Raw genomic sequence first — 17759 nt, 5'->3', positions numbered from 1 at the left:
AGTTGTTTTTAATTTCACCTTATGAATTCCTTAAATAAGTTTTACTGTGCAAAAAAAAATGATGTGGTTTATGGGGCCACACTTGATACTTCTAGGCAAGCAGTGGACACTATGGGAATGTGTTTTCCCCAAATATAGATTAGCATTGAAAATACTGATTCTGCAAAAGGGTAACGAATGTGGGATATCGCCAAAGGAAATTTTCTCACAAAACTTAAATGACTGAAAATTTTCATTTTTTCCATTTGGTACCATATATATGCTGGGAATTATGCATTAGAATAGTCTAATGCTAATTCTACAATGATTCAAAGAATATCTATTGGTATTAACTATATGTTTTTTATTTTGGCTAAGAATTTAATAATATTATTAGAAGTGCATTATGGTTTCTACTTCCCAACTCAGGTTTTGAATCTTGCAAATATTTGGTTTGATTTTTGTTGAATTTGTCAATTTATTTGTTAGGATTCTGATGGGATTTAATAGTTTTCATTTCACTTTTGCAATTATCTAATACTTAGCACTTATCTACTGATAAATATTTGTTCATAAGGTGCATTATAGTTTCAAAATGTTACTCAGTAACTGTTAACAGATGTTTTTTGTTATAAATCGTAAAACAGAGGATGACAAGTGGTTTATAAAACAAGAACAAATTTGTAGACATCAAACTGATGCATAGGACAATTGTTAGTGCTTTAGTTTAACTGAGGATACAGGGAGGACTTCAGGTTATAAAAAATGCTCCAGATAGGACGTGCCAAGGTGCAACTCTCAATGTCAAGGTGCAGATCTATTTGCTCTTGGCTTCTGTAGGTTCCATGTCTATGTCCAGGTCTGACAGTGCACAGAGAAAGAGCAGTTGAACGCATTTTGTTGTTTTAACTGTAACAGAGAACAAAAATGTGTAGCTGAGACAAAGTTATAATATCTTAGACATATATGTCAATTTTGAAGTATTGGAAAGACTACACAGATATTAGGAAAATCTTAAAAGAATAATGAATTGTATTAAACATATGTAATGAATAGATTAATGCAAAATAATAATAATAAAAAATAATTATACACTAAGTCTCTCTTATTTGGACCAATATTTCCATCAGACTGTCAGATTGACATCTGAGTTTAAAATGAATATAGATATTAAAGTTTTGCTTTTCAAGACCGACTGAACTTGAAGGGTAGAATCTAGCCTTCAGGCCAATAATCATTATTTCATAATTTAGGAAAATGTATGGACTCTTCTGACTCAGATATTCCACTCCGTGAGGAGGAAGTGAAACAATGGCGTCCTGGTATTTGTGCCTTCCAAGATATCAAACTGTATGCGTTTATTCTTCACAATCCTAGAGGACTGTTATTGAGCCAACATTTTGAAATGGCTCAACACCATCAATGACCATATTACATCCACATATTGGACTGGTTTTTGCAATTATGCATAGCTTTGTTTTCAGGGCCATGTGAAGAAGCAAATGATCTCAGACAAGCTGTGCACAGCGTAGCAAAACTTCATAGGGAAAAAAAGAATTTAGGAAAAATTCTTCTTTCTTCTGATAAAGAATTCAGGATTCTGGCACAGTGACTAAGACAAGATGGTATCTCTTACCAGAAAGCCACTGCAGACATCTAGGCCTTTTTTCAAAAGGCAGGTAGACTCCCAAATAATATGCAGGAATGCCTGAGAGGGCAATACCAATGCCAATAAGGGAATTGATTGTGTCGCTGTAGAGAGGAACTATGACCAGGAAAAGGGAACATAAGCAGTATATGATAGGGAAGAAGAGGTTCAGCTGTGGAAACAAAAATAAATAAATAAATCAACATTTAATAAAAGAAACAGTAAATATTCTGCTGGAAAACATAATGTCAGGCTTCACAGATTAAAATTAGACAAGTCAATAATAAAAATATAAATACTGACTACGTGACTACTATGTGCTGTCTATATCTTTTGAATGGTTACAGTCACATAAGTACAATTATGCTAGTGCATGCTGCTGAGAGCCTCTTGTTTGGTACAAGCCTGTGTATCTGACCATTTGGGGGGTTTCAGACCTGTACAAGCACAGTTCCCTTCCACATTAGTAAGAGACAAATCTTTGAAAGCAGTACTTTAAAATTAATAATAAAGTAATGGGTAATTTTCCCTCTAAATTCAATCACAAATTTTTAATTGTAAATTTGAAATAGAAGAAACTCAGCTGGGCTTTCAGTCACCATTTTGATTCTACAAAACCTAATGGCTGATTTACAACCATTTTGCTGGGGTACTTAGCAATTATATCACAAATAAGGGAAATTGCAATAACTTCTTTATGGAATTCATTTTCACTAGAATGTTTTTCAGTGGCTGCAGTAATAAGCCTGCCTCAAGATGGCATTTGAATACTAGATGAAATCTGGAGAGTTTACTGGTAGAAATATTTATATTTCCTTATAAAAGTTAAAAATGGAGTAGGTGTTTAGCATACTTAACTCCTTTGTTTGAACCATGTTTTTTATAATCAGGATATTGCATTTAAACAGAAAAAAAAAGTGCTGGTAAAGAGAGCATGGGAGGTTAGGAAGACAGAGTAACAAGGAAGAAATATTTAGAAAGGCTTGAAAAGATGTGATGTTCATCTGGATTTTTCATAATTTTGCTGCATTGCTGCAGGGCTGAGATGCAGGTCATGAAACTAGGAGAGTGCAGTGAAACAGGAGCCAGCATGTAGCTTTTTGTGCCTGGAGAAAGCTTTGGGTGCCCATCCCTGCTTCCCTGGGTTCCTGGATTAAACTAGAAACATACTGTATGTGTGTTTTATTTTTGTGCTGGCTCCCTTTCCTAACTGTTAGCCAGATGCCCTTCTGCAGGCAGTTATTAAGCTAGCATCTCACTGCCTATGACCTATGCAGCAGGAGGACTGAATACCTATTATTCAAGCTTTTGAACTTCTGCATGAGCAGAATTTGGGCTGTTTATGGGCTTTGGAGGGATTCTTGCTGAATTTTTAAGTTTGAGCAGAGTGTGAACTTCCCTGGAGCCCCCATCACATATTGAGTTTCCCTGTAAACAAAACCTAAAGGATCAAGAATGGGCCAAGAACCCCAAATATTTATTTAGTCTATTTATACTGAAAAGTCAGATTACATTTTCATGAAAAGAAAAAAGATAAACTGAAAATATCATTTCAACCTTACAAAGTAGCAGAACAAATGTTCTTGTGCAAACTCAGATAAGTTTTGCTCCTTTATTTCTTATCTTGTATGCTAACAGGATTTCTATGGCTGAAATAAATAGCCTATAACATAACTGGTAATGTTATGGTTCTGGTAGTATGGGTAACATAAACATGTGCATTAGCTGGCTGTTGCAGCTTATTTCCTCTCATTTACTTACTTTAATAGGCCGTGGCCTATGTGGCTGAGTATATCGCAGATATATTAGCCCTGCGATAGACAGACCCACAAAGAGCCAGTAGTTGAAACAGTAGTAGTTAATGAGGAGGAAGACATCTTCCACGAGGAGATATAGCAAAGTCATTAAGCCCTAGAGATAATAAAAAGAAAGACTTCTTAATGGGAAAATAAATACGTCATCTATAATAAAGAGGTAGTAAAGTTGTAAAAGGACCTGTTTCAAACACATTTAGCTGTCTAGCATCTTTGTCGGCCACATGTACAGTGGGATTGAGTACACCCTCAGAAAGATTCCCGATAACACCAAGCTGTGTGGTGCTGGAGAGGATTGCTAAGAACCCTTCTGTAGGCAACAGCTTACTTTGCTCTTCTGGTTGTCTTTAGTTTGAAAACTAGCTTTTAATTTAATTTCTCTTTTGGAGGCACTCACAGTGCACTCATAGATTGAAACCGTTAGAGTAAATTCTGTGGTATGCAGGTATGCTATATACTCTGCATGGCAAGGATAAAATGAAACCTAAAATAGAAATTCAATGCCTGCTTTTACAAAAACAAGGAACAGAAGTATACAGTCTTCTTCTGATGCACAGAAAAAAAAATCCACTGGGAAAGAGGGGAATGGTGGTGTACTAAGGGAGTACACACAGCTCATCACACTAGTGCAAATAGAATTTGTCCAAGAAGAGTATCCATAACGAGACAATAACTATTAATAAACTATCTGGTGTCAAACAGGACCTGTATGATGCTGTATGTAACACAGGGTAAGGGGAGATACCAAATAAAATACACGTTCAAATAAAAAGCAATAAAACACTCTTGAATGATTTCACTTTCTCTGCTTGTATGCACAAGCATCCTCCCCATCCCCCCCATTTTAATCTACTAGATTTATGGATTATTTATTAAAATCATTTGCACTAATTCTGTGGGCTACACTCCCTTGCTTTTTTGTCCTGACATTTATTTGTATTGTGAGAGCAGGAAAATGTAAATACGGGTATAGGCATCCAACAATAGGAATTTAAATTGAAATGCTTTAGCCCAAGTGTTTCTACAGTCCTAGAAAATCAGCCTATAGGAGGGTCTGAGAGATCTTTCTATCATTTTCTTCTCCCATGGACACTCTGAAGACTCACATAAAGACTTAATTCCTGTCTACGTGTTACAAAGTTAGCCAATCTTTTAGCAGGGCTTCTGCTGTTAATTTTGATTACTTGCAAAGAGTGCACATAATGTGAAACAGGCAATTCTCTTTCCACTGAAGAAAACCCACCAGAAAAAATAACACCTCCTACCTCTACCCTCAATGAATTTTAGAAATCCTGACCAGTTGAGGAAGATCTCCCCACCCACCTCAAGAGAAAGCAGGGAGGATGTGGAGCAGTTCCCAGGGCTCCATCCCCAGTGCTGCATCCCCAACAAACCACACCAGGCACTGGGCCAGGCTTTCACTTACATTAAAGAGAAGAGCAGGGACTGGTGTGAAACACTTTATGTGAATCAAGCTCAGACTGTCTGGGAGGTGTCCTTCTCTGGCTCCAACATAAAAAAGCCTAAAAGAAGACAAAACCAAAACCACCACCAAAACCAAACACAGACACAAGCACACAAAACCCAGACAGTTAGCTGAGGAATATGTTATTGCTTTTTGACAAAGACAACATTATTTTTTTACTCTATTGTAAATGCTGCTTTTTTCTCCTGTGCCTTTAGTTTATCAGCTGGTGCTGATCACCAACTGCTGGCACAAGATAACATGCCAGATTATAACAATCCCTACAGAATAAATGAACAATTCACCATGGCAAAAAATGTCACTTTTATAATGTAAATAATTCAGATTAATAGCAAATGATTCACACAGAATCACAGAATCACAGAATTTCTAGGTTGGAAGAGACCTCAAGATCATCAAGTCCAACCTCTGACCTAATGCTAGCAGTCCCCACTAAACCATATCCCTAAGCTCTACATCTAAAATATATCTTATATTTCATACCTAGATGCTGCAATTATCGAAGAGTTTAACCCACTGTAGCAGGACATGGCCACAGCTATAGGAATTATCCACTTAGCATAACTAAGGGTTTCACTGCCAAACGTCTGCAATGGAAAAAGAAAACCATAGTGAGGCCCATTACATTAAACATATGGACAATCCTGGGAAGCTCTTATGAGAACACAGCAGCCTAAATATAGTGTCACAGCCATTGCTTTTCTCTAACGCTGGCAATGACTTGGAAAATTAGAAATTGGATAAAATGATCAATATAAAAATGAAAATGACAGATAAATTAAAAAAGGATTTTGGAAAAATCAAGCTGAAAGCAACTTAATGGATGAAGATGTATTGATTACAATGTAATCTGACAAATCCTGGTTTCATTAATCCATGATTTATAATTGCACTTTTGTATAAAATATTGAAAAGATTTTTTTTAAAAAAACATTTCACTGCATATTTTTGTGTTGAAAATATTGCTGCAGTCCTACAGCACTCAAAGTCACACGATGTACATTAGAATGACAGCAAAAAAAACAACAACCAACCAACCAAACAAACAAAAAAAAAACCCACACCCAAATCCTGGTTCTTAAATTACCAACATTTTCCAAAGCTCTTTCTCTGCTTGGCTTTAGTGAAAACATCTTTTATAGTGAATATTGTTATGTGCAGGATTTACAAAGTATAAAAGAGTATTTTAAAAGAGCAGATGAACCTTATATGCAACTTCTAATATACCAGGACTCCTATACATACACACATACAAATTAAAACAAAGCAAAAATCATCAACGTGGAAATACTTCAATTGTTTTGCTAATAAGTATGCTACCTGAGATTTTTCCACAGGGGAAAAGTATGGAGCTTACTTACATACAGTAACTTTTGTTTTTATCATTTTATTTAACTTACGACAGCCACTGCATCACTTGTGAGGAGAGCTGACATGTCCAGCACTACATAGTATGCTATATTAGTCATCAAGTAGATAATAGTCACAATAGGCATGGAAATTGCAATAGAAAGTGGTAAATTCCTGCAAAAGGAAAATGGCAAAATTATTCCACATTTTTTCAATAAAAAATTGTTCCCAAATTCAAACATTTCTAAATGTATACCTCCATCACTTTTGTGCAATCCAACATTTTTTAATCACGAGGTTACAAAATAAAGTGCAGCCATGTGTAGAACAATTCTATAAGCAGTTTAGTTGGCTGGTTGTGGGTCTGTCACAAATTTTAGAGAAAAAATGTGCATTTGTAGCTGAAAACTATAAACTGTTTTTTATATAAAGCAGTGTAAGAGAGCACTTAAGCAATGAGATTAATATACATGCTTAGGTGTTTTATTGATCATAGTATTTTTTCCTAACTCATAACCTTTGTATGTCCCAAAACAAGGTGGACTATATCAGTGGGGTGGACATCCCTACAGAGAGGACTAGGTGGCATTTCCAGTGCTACTGTAGACTTTTTTCATTTCTTGGTTAACATTTCATCTTTAGCAAATTTAAACAGTTAAGCTGTATTTCACATGATAAAACAGTCATAAACTTGACACATTCTTACTCTATTAGTGGCAAAAGCAGCCCTGGAAAATAAAGTAATTGCTTTGTCTGACTGAGAAGTGGGAGGTTTTAGAAGGCTGGGTGGACCCACACTTTTCTCTGCTTTCAGCAGAAATTTATTCTCGTCCTGCTTTAAAAATTCTGCCCGAAAGTGTAAGGTGTAAAATACGTACGTGTAGGAAAATGATTTATTCGTGTGATACAGTTGGTGAGAGATTACTATAATCCATAAGAGTTCTTGCACTTACTAGTACTTTTTTGGAAATAAGAGTTTTTGTAGAGAAAATGGTTGGAATAACTTCCATCAGAAACAAATAGAAAGCAGCTTGTCCTACCGTTGCCTGCCTTAGCAGAACACTTTCCTGTGCTCTGAAAGCAGAACATGCATTTACCTCTCAGGATTCTTCATTTCCTCGGTGACATAATTCAGGGTGTCCCACCCCGAGTAGGAAAAGAGGGCAGAGTATAGAGCCAGCGCGATCATTCCTGGGTCTGTTGCTGAGCCCTCGAAGGGAGCTTTCAGGTTTTCTGTTTCTCCTGTACAAAGAACAGATACAATTTACCTATTACTCGTCAAAGGTTAGGACCTAGAAAGACCCTACACTAAACGTCTCACCTGCCCCCAAATAAAACCCATTCAATCCTGGTTTCATTACTATACCTCAAAGTTGCATTTTTACTTGACAGATAGGAGAGGCATACAGACATTCAGACAGCAACAGGGAGACAGCAGAACATGTTTCCCCATGCTTGTTATTAGGACGTCACTTATGAAATTCTACCAGAACTCACAGCTTCCCCTGCCTGGCACCGACCCCAAGGAGGGTGATGTGCTGAAGTGGCATTACACCCTCTCAGCCAGGGAGAAATGGTTTGGAAACCCAATTTCAATTCTCGAATCTGTCTCACATTTCCTCCTCTCCTAACCATGCCTTTATTGTCACCAGAGGAATTGTGACCAGTGGAGCGAGAACTTCTTGGGACACCATTCTCAGTAGGGTGCTCTCTCCCACAAAGCAGTTCCCTAAAATTAAGAGAAGACACAGGAAAATCTTTTCTTTCACAATTGTCCTCTAGTTTAGATCAATCAGATGAGACAACAACCTGCATAAAGCTGCAAAATAGAAGAAATGTTCATGAAACTGCATGAATCTTCACTGCAGTGCTGAAAAGAGGAAGAAAGGCCTGTCTGAATTTGCAGAGGAAAGCGAACTATCTAACATAAATGGAAGTGGGTTTAGGTATTAAGGAAGACAGAAATACACTGAAACCTCTATTAGGGAAGAAAGTAAGGTCTTTCCTATAAAATGAAGCAACTTCACTATGTGGTTAAACTAAGGAATATACTGATACCACAAAAGCAATGCAATTGTTGAAGAACAGTAAATAGCAGTTTTTCACATTCATAAAAGTCTTTTTCTCTGGAGAATGCAAGAATCAAGGAAGGTGAACCTACACTACCCAAACGTGCTTCAGCAACATGGCTGAAGAAAATGGCAGGAAGGAACAAATAAAGGAAAAATCCAATAGGATCAAGAAAAGCTTTCTAACTGTCAAACCTACTCAAAATTAGATACATTCACACTTTTTTTTTTTTTTTTTTTTTTTTTTAAAAAAAAAGAGGCATATCTGAGCACATCAGAAGGAGTATGGCAAGGCTAAAATGTGACAATTGTTCTTTCCATTGAATCATAGCATCACAGACTGAAGCAGCTGTTGAGTTTAAAAGAGGGCATTGACCTGGTCACAACTTCCTCCAGAAGTCTAGATCATTTCTCCTGCCAGTCCTTGCTGTATTTAAATGCTTGGTTCTGTTCAGACAAAGTAGAGATGAGACCTTTACCACTATTACAAGCCCTCAGCATTTTGCACTCCTTGCAGGATGGCTTCCTCTCTGCCTTTTTCCCTCCTGACCCCAGGTAACAACATAAAGGAACCAACCTCAGGACTGCATTCATTTATTCAGATTTCTTTAGGCTTGAACAAATGTATGACAACTGACATGCACCACTATAGCTAAAGAAATAAAACAAAAACAAACAAAAAACCACAACACCCTCCCTAAGTCTGGTGTAGCTTTACAGTATAATAACTGGAGCCAAGGAAAGGAGAAGGCCAGAAAATATAGGAAAACAAGCTCTCTTGTTAGGTTTTACAAGCTAGTTTCTGCAGAAGAAAAAGACAATTCCTAAACCAAAGAGGGAAAACCATCTCTGTTTTAACTGAATAAAGACACAATGGCTATTTAGGGATTTCATGGGAAAGGAAAATGAAAAAGAAACCTTAGTAACTAAGCAACAGAGTTGGAAGAGACTTCACTGCACCAGAGCCCAAACTAATAAAATCAAATCTGTTGTCATATGCAAAAATCAGAAGTAGCACTGGAATAAACGATCATTTTGCTGTTATGTAAATACAGTTCAGCCCAGTTACTGCTCATAAAAGATGGCTCATCCATCCTGTGATGCCTTATGATACCACAGTGATTCACAGGAGAGCAGTATTACAGCATTGTCCCCTGTTTCTAGGAATGAGCACACCCTCTCACCACTGACTAGGGGCTCGTTCCTGTAGCTGAAGAAAAGAGCAAGTTCCTTCTTCCTCTGATATCTGCCATGCTGCAGTGCCCCAGAAGAAGGAGCAACACTAGTCTACTAATTTTCACTAGCATGAGACAGAGACACTGAGGCTAACTTTAATCTGGTTAACACCAAACTGATGTTAATTCAGCTGCTATCTGCTATTCAGCCTTGCAGTGTAGGACTTGGTGTGTGCTGGTTTGCCACAATAAGGACAGAAGAATAATTAAACCACTGGTGCTTAATGAGCCATAAAATTCCTCTAATCTTCCTATGACAGACAACTTTTTCTGAATAAATAATACTTTTTATACAAGTCTTATAACGTCTGATCTTCCTGTGTGGATTTTGAAATTCATGTATGGTTCATTTTTAAGAATTCACATAAAGTAAAAATATTCTTACCTTTACCAATTTTGTAAAGGCCAACAGCTATCACCAAGATAAGAGCCATAACTTTTGCATACGTGAAAACATCTTGTACACGGGTTCCCCACTTCACATTCACACAATTAATAAATGTTAAGGAACCTGTAGAGAAATGTAATATGCATGAGAGGAGCACAGTATGTTTGGCATCACTATTTCAAATGTTCCTTACAGAGAGCACTTTTCTTTCAAGAAATACAACAGAATCAAATGTCAACATTCCAGGACCACCTAGATTTACGAAGATGAATGAAATAACTGTGATGCTTACTCCATGACAAGAGATAGGAAGAAATTACCAAATTTTGAATTTTAGGATAATCCCTGTTCCTTTTAAATAATCTTTAAACCTTTAAATTTTCTTAAAATTAACAGAGTTGCTCACATGTAGATGTGATGTCTTTACATCCATTTTTTGCACTGAAGTTCTCCTTGAATCAGACTGAAATTCTCCTGAAACTCTCCTTGCTGATTCAAGCTCTAGTTACATACAGAGTAAGGACAGCTTTTGCACCAAGGGGTTTGGATGCTCTTTGCAGGACACTGAGCTGAGCTGTGTCAGTGTGCTGTCACTGTGCCCATAGATTAGGAGCTGAGCCACTCATGCTTTGACCCCAGGCCCGAAGGTTACAGAACTACTTAGAGAGTTCTCTCAAGCATCAATTTTGACATAATCTAACAGAAATAATTGAGAAGTTCAGTTGCAGAGATTGGGTGGTGTCAAGTTGTCTTCCTTTCCTTTTCCTGCCTTATTCTTCACATCCAGCTTTGCTGCAGAAGTTAGACCCAAAGAGCAGATAAAACGCTGTGAGGAGCACTGTGTACTATAGTGCTGCTGGTGTGCCCACCTGCTCTTCTAGCACCCACTCAGCATCATGGGCAGCTCATATCTCTGTCCACTCCATAAGTTAGAACAGAGACAGGTGTGCATTTGGTATCAGGTATAAAGTCCGTCTGCTGAAGAAGAGCAAAAAAAAAAAAAATAAATAAAATAAAATGCAGCACTGGCAGCTCAGGCTGCTTTCAAGCACAGACCAGAATGGGCTATTTCTTCTCCAGCAGGCTTCTTGGTCTTTACTTCTATTTCTTTGACCTGCCTATCATCTGTACTTCAGTTGTGGAAGAAAGAAAAAAGGGTTTATAACTGCTCAAAATGAAAACCACTTAGAAGCCTTTCTTTATAGTGAGGAAATTAGCATCCAACTCCAGATGCTTATAGGACTTTTGTCTTCATTGTCACAAGCAGCTCTACATATTTGACTGGGTGTCCAGCCAGCTGTCAAAGTAATGATGCACCTAACTATTTATGGAATCAGGACCTGATTTGTCCTCACTATTCCATCTTAACATATCAACATTGTGCAATAGGAACAAAATGTTTTTTTATTCTGGTGTTAAAAACCCCAAGAGGTTATATAATAATTGTTCCTACTCCGTGTCAGGTTTGAATATAAGTTAAACATGCCTGTAAATAAAGGGCTGCTGAAAATCTTGCTGTAGTAAATGTGGCATAGACATTGAAATATGTTTTATGCTCTGTAATTAAAAAAAAATCTCTCTTCAAGGATTTAACAACATACGTCTCATTTAAAAATAAAGTAATATATACCAGTAAGTACTAGAATTGGAGCAATGTTTCTCAAAAAGGATAGAATATGTGTTGACTGAAGTTTTTAATACTGAACATTTATGCATCTTTCATGATGCTATAAAGTGCTATTTGAAACACAGCAAAGGATACATTTACTTCATATGTATGTAACACAACATGTATTATGTGCTTCAGTGTCATTAAATTCAAGGCAGCAGTGTCTTTCCATAAGATTCACAATAAATCATACAATGTACAGATGTAAATGTTCTCTGCACTGTGTTGGTGAGGTGCCAGCTAAATCTACTGCTCCCAAGCCTTATCAAAATTGTTTAAGCTAGTAATAAGCTTGCTATCTGACACTGCATATCGCAGTCAATATAATAAACGGTAATTTTCCCAGCAGTCTGGGCTGCTACCCAAAATGCTGGTTGTAGGCCTGGTCAGCTAATTTTCTGTATGAGAAAGCAGCAGCTGCCAGCCACACCTAGTGCATGAGCTCATGGAAATCAGAGGTACTAGAGTACGCTGCGGATGATTCACATGAAGACTACAGCAGGAATAACTAAAAAAAAAAAAAAAAAAAAAAAAAAAAGGGGGAAGAAAAAAAGGCTTGAAGAAACATCAGTATTTGAAGACTGGTTTTCTTAAGTGACTTCAAGAGAGGCATGTAGAACACTGGGAAAATTAATTTTGGTCTAATAAATAAATGCTTTCCTGTGCAAGTGGAGACTTTCAGCTGATAAAAGTTTTTTTTGGAAAAGGGTTAGTTGCCTTTTAGAGTGTGGAGTGGCCACGATGGTCTCAAGTTATATCATGGAGACTTCTTCAGAAGTGAACTTCTTCTGTACCATGCTGGTGAGAGTCGGGGCTACAGAGAGAACATCTTTGCAGAACTGTCAGTATACATTATACTAACTTTAAATTACCCATCCCTTTAGAAGTTTTTGTTGCTATACAATTTAAGCCATTTAAAAAAAAGATCATACTATAGCATAGTGGGGAAGGGAAGGGAAGGGAAGGGAAGGGAAGGGAAGGGAAGGGAAGGGAAGGGAAGGGAAGGGAAGGGAAGGGAAGGGAAGGGAAGGGAAGGGAAGGGAAGGGAAGGGAAGGGAAGGGAAGGGAAGGGAAGAATGACCTATCTTGACAAATTTTATGGAAAAGAATTTGAATACTGTCCATCTACTGGAGGATAGACTTGTTAACACTTATCCCTGAGGAGTATGCGGTTGCTACTCAATTTTTCCTGAGACAAAACTCATATTAGGCAGAATATTTTTTAATTTCATCTTAAATGATTTGCAAGATATAGGGGAGAGAGGACATAGACCATGCATGGGCTGCAAATTAGACCCATGATTCACAGAGATATGTTTAATCGGCAACCACAATTTCCCTCAATTTGTTGGAATTCTCCTCTTCCTTCTAATAATCTCAGCCTCAAATAAAATACAAAACAAAAAGCATATGAGTTCCTCAGAATATGTTCTATGGAGGCAATAATTATTTTCATGAAAAATAAAGGCATAAAAATTCTGAAAAACATCCCTGTGCACCTACAATTATATATATATTTTTTTCTAGCAATCATAACTTTACTTACAAATACAAGCAGCTGCAATCAACCTAACTGCATCATACGGTGGCTCGCAATGAGGAAAAATTGGTTGAACAATATAGTTAGCAAATGTGATTGCTATCACGGCCTGAGTTGTTGGTTCGATAATTAGCAAAGAAGACCACAGTCTGATGAAGGCCACAAAGGCACCAAATGCTTCCAGGATGTAGGCATAGCTGGCTCCAGATTTAACAATGGATGTTCCCAATTCAGCATAACACAAAGCTCCAAACAGTGAAAACATTCCGCCAAGAGCCCAGATGATTAGAGAGAGTCCGTAGGAAGCACTGTACATTAAAACCCCTCTGGGAGATACAAATATCCCAGAGCCAATCATGTTCCCGACAATTAAAGAAACTCCATTTAGTAATGTAATTTCTTTTTTCATCTGCATTTTATCACTTGTGTCTGCCATATCGTCCATTTCAGCTTTTCCAGTCTTGGATTTGGATTTTTTATTGCAGCATATTCGCCAGGGTGCCGGCATCTTCAACTACCATTACCTGGAAACAAGAGGAGAGGACATCTTTTGTAAAGCATGTGGCATCAGAGACATGAGTAAGATAATTACTGTACAAGACACAAATGGTACAAAGAACAACTGTTTTGCCTGCTTTCATCTTGTAGTCCAGGAACCACATACTAGTGGATCTTCGTACCTTTCACCCTTGCGTACCTTTTTAATGGATGAATGAGAGGTCACTGTCCTTGGTCACAGACCCTGTAACTTTCCTTTCTTCATTTCACATTCCTGAAATTGAACTCTGAGTTCACCTTTGTCATCTGTATTGACTTGTAAGTCTACATGATGCTACTGAATTAATCTTAGGGAAGAAAGAGACACCCTTCCTATGGAAACATCCTCTAATAGAACTGAAGAGTCCCACACAGGTATACCTCTCCCTAAATTATGCTGATATCCCAGGAAGAACTTTGTTTCATTATTCATATATATATATATACATATATATATAAATCAAATCATATACACCTGAAAATTGTCTACTGAAGAACACAGGAAAAGAAAAAAATATATACTCAAAAGCTCCAGCTTCAGGTGGTTAATGTTAATGTGAGGATGAGGAAAAGAGCTTTAGCTGTTTGTTCCAAGTGATGAGATTACGGCTGCAGTGAATAATGCATCTTGTTTAGTTATTAACCTCACTTGACTTCTGGGCGAAAGCCACTCGCATGCACAGGGATTGAATTTTGAACACCCTGTTCCTGGAACACTTTCATACAAGGGAGCCCAATATAACATGTTTGTGAGAGCTTCCAGCACCACTGCTCGCAGGGCAAGATCCAAATACAGCAGGAGCTGGGGAAAACTACCCAACTGTGTAGTTGCAGAGATAAATCAGCCTCCTGCACACATCACACCCCTCAGGCACTGCAGTGGTGAGGGATGCGATGGGGAAGGGAAATGTAGCAGCCTGGATGGCAGTGATTGTCCCCTGACTACACCCATTCTTGGGTCTGGCTTACTCATACCAATGCTTGCTTAGAACAATGGCCTTTTTTTGGTGCCTGCCTAAAGAGAAATTAAATTCTCGCTCCTTTTCCCTCCCTCACTACAAAGCACTTCCAAAGAAAAATTCCTCAAAATCCTATGAGATAAAGCAAAGCTGTGTGTGTAGTGCAGAACAAAACTCTTCCACATGACACTGGCTGAAAACATTTGATTGCAAATATGTTGTTAAACTGTGGATCAATAACCATTAAAAAAAATAATCCTAAACCTCCTGAAAATTTTGCTTTCCTTTGTAATGTATGTCTGTTTTAGCAGCCCTGAATAATTTATAATGATGCATTCCTTTATAGCTTTTTTGGGGGGGCAACTTCTTTGCCCCATCCCTGGAGGTGTTCAAGACTAGGTAGGATGAGGCCCTGGGAAACCTGATGTAACGGGTGGCATCCCTGCCCTTGGCTGTCACTGCATTTGAATATTTATCTGGATATATATCTGATACATATTTTAATATATCTTTGAGATCCCTTCCAACCCAAGCCATTCTGTGACTCTATGAACTCAGTCTCCTAGTTGATCAAATAACTAATGAGGCCTGATGAGGATTAAAGATTAAAAGATGTCAAACTCTCTTTAAAGATTAAATGCTTTCCTCATCCCAAATGTACTTCTTTAACCGCAGAAGCACTGGGGGAACAATGAAGTAAAATTAAATATTAATTTTTGCCATAGGTGTTCAAGCATGACAGCTGAGTCTTCCACCCTGTGCTGACCTTTTCTTCACACACAGGTGGTTCCTTTTACTTTTCACTTTGTCCCTCGAAGAACAAAAAACATCACCTTGGTCTGGGGGAGAAATTTCAGGCATCAAATACACCAGTCATGTGTTTCCCTTAAAATTCCTAATGAGCATACCCAGTTTCTTACCACTGACACAAGTTTTATGATGTTGGGAAAAAAGAAAGAAGGGAAAAGGAGAGAAGAGAGATGGGGGTGAAAAGCAGAGGAGAGTTAATATTTCCAGAAGCTCCTGTCTCTGTTTCTGTTCTCCATGGCTACACAAGATGTTGGCAGGAGCCCTGTCCTGTGACTGCAGCTGTCTGGACAGCCCATCAGGACAGCAACACACTGGAACTTCAGGCAGAGCTTGGTTTAACTCTTAAAATCCACAATTTGGCAGCATACTTGGTATAAAATCACATTGTGCTTTTTCTGCCTGATCTGGGCTTTTTTATATGCATTTTTTTTTTCCTGGCTCATTCACAGCTCTGGGTCTGAGCCAAAATGCACAAGCGTGGGCACAGCTCAAAGGGAGTCAGAATTTGAAATGCAGCTGTTCCTGAGATGATCTGAACGTGGAGCTATGCAAGTAGAGTGATCAAACCAGCGGCTATCTGTTTTCCTTAAATGAAGTCTCATTGATAATTGAGATAAAGTTGTTTGCCTGTAAAGTAAGACACATAATGCAATTGATAGGTTGTCAGTAGTACAGGTAACTTACGTGCATGATATCAAACCTGAACTTTGATGCTTAGTTAAAGATTAAATTATTTTTTTCAGTAACAATGTTCTGCATATTTTTCTTCTCTTGTGCTAGCAAAAGATTATTTCAGATCTCTAAAAATGTGTAACCAGAGCTGTGCAGGGAAATATTTATTTCATAAATAAGTGACCTTGGATAAAAACATTTTGAAAGAAAAAAATTAGAACAAGAAAAAGTTCAAACTTCTGTTCTTTGGGAAATGCTACATTAGCAAAACTTTTAACCAGACACTGAGTTAAGTTCACAAATAGGAGCAGCCTGAGAATCAAAGGATAAGAGATTCATTTTCCATATTGAAGAGGTGTGAATGTGCTTGAGTTCCCCAATTTATGTCAGCTGAAACTCTGCAAGAAAGTAGCTCCCTAAGGACAAAGCCTTTTGGGGAGCCTTGCTCCCTCCCTGCTCCAAGTCGCAGTATTCCCACTAGATTTGACAGTGCACTAGTCTCATTCAGTAGGGTCATGATATTGAAGTTTTTCCCTCTTTCTTTCCTTCTTTAGGACTATGTCTTCCTTAAATAAACAAGGTTTTACTTAGGACTCATACTAGTTCCCAGCAAGATATTAAGAAAATTAGGAACCGTTTTCCTGTACAAATGTTCCTGCAGAATAGCAGAACTACGACGCTTGTCACAAGTGCAAAGATTTTACTGCTGTTACAATCCAGAGAATGGCAAAAACATTTGAAAGGGTGCCATGGTCTATTGCCATGGTCTAATCCTTTCCCATATTTATAGCTTCTGTTATTTTATTCCTACCAACCCTGACCCACAGTCTTGTCTTTTGCCTTGCCATACTATCATTAATGTCACTTCACCTTCATGTGTCATGTACTCTTCAGCCTGTTGTCTCCCCCTCTTGGGACCATCATTACTGCTTCTGCCTTGAACTGCTGAGCAGAAAAGCTTACATTAAGACTCACGGGTCAAATACGATTCTGTTCACTGTCACTTAGGCATCTCTGTAGGTGATATTTCAAGGCACATAATCCAAGCAAAAGCCAGTACTACCTAATGTCTGGGAGGGCTTTCATGATGGGGACACCTATCACAGCTATACCAAGTTGACTTCTTACATGGGGTGGCCATATTCAGTTGCAAAAACCTTCATTATAATAGGCAACAAATCCTTACAGTAAGTTATTTAGCAGACAGGAAATCAGAATGGCTTCCTAAAAGTGCCATTCTGAGATTTAATGTATGCAGTAATTAAAAAAGGGAGGTTCTTTCCATTCTGGCATTCCTCTTTAACATGGCGGAAAGTGCAAAGACTAATTTCATTGCAATAAGAAAACTTTATGACATTGAAAATATATGTACAGGTATTTCAGTCACTCTTGTGTTTGACATCTGAAATGCAGGGCATAAAGGCTTCATGGCATGAGGGGAAGTCCATGCTTTATGAGTCCCTATGGACTGTGGAAATCAGAGGCTCAGACAGGTATGAGCATGCTGATGCGCCTCAGAGGCTTCATCAGGCAAGTGAAACAGCTGCAAACACTTGCTTGTGCCTTGGCTGGCAAATCATCTCCACCACAGAACTCTAAAATC

General features: G+C 38.0%; 1 protein-coding gene across 1 annotated transcript; it reads right to left on the bottom strand.

Annotated features, from left to right (window-relative positions):
* Window positions 1-508: 508 nt before the first annotated feature.
* Window positions 509-13686, bottom strand: LOC311207176 (Y+L amino acid transporter 2-like; the record flags this gene model as incomplete). The annotated part of the gene is made up of 9 exons (XM_084283092.1): window positions 509-888; window positions 1616-1799; window positions 3389-3538; window positions 4868-4964; window positions 5411-5514; window positions 6328-6451; window positions 7375-7519; window positions 9967-10092; window positions 13185-13686. 9 exons carry the CDS (start codon window positions 13684-13686, stop codon window positions 797-799), a joined length of 1524 nt encoding a protein of 507 aa, XP_084139218.1. The 3' UTR covers window positions 509-796.
* Window positions 13687-17759: the final 4073 nt, after the last annotated feature.

Source organism: Netta rufina (assembly GCF_964035555.1).
Source record: "Netta rufina genome assembly, chromosome: 2".
NCBI classification, from domain to species: domain Eukaryota; kingdom Metazoa; phylum Chordata; class Aves; order Anseriformes; family Anatidae; genus Netta; species Netta rufina.
This window is presented reverse-complemented; position numbering and strand designations above follow the sequence as displayed.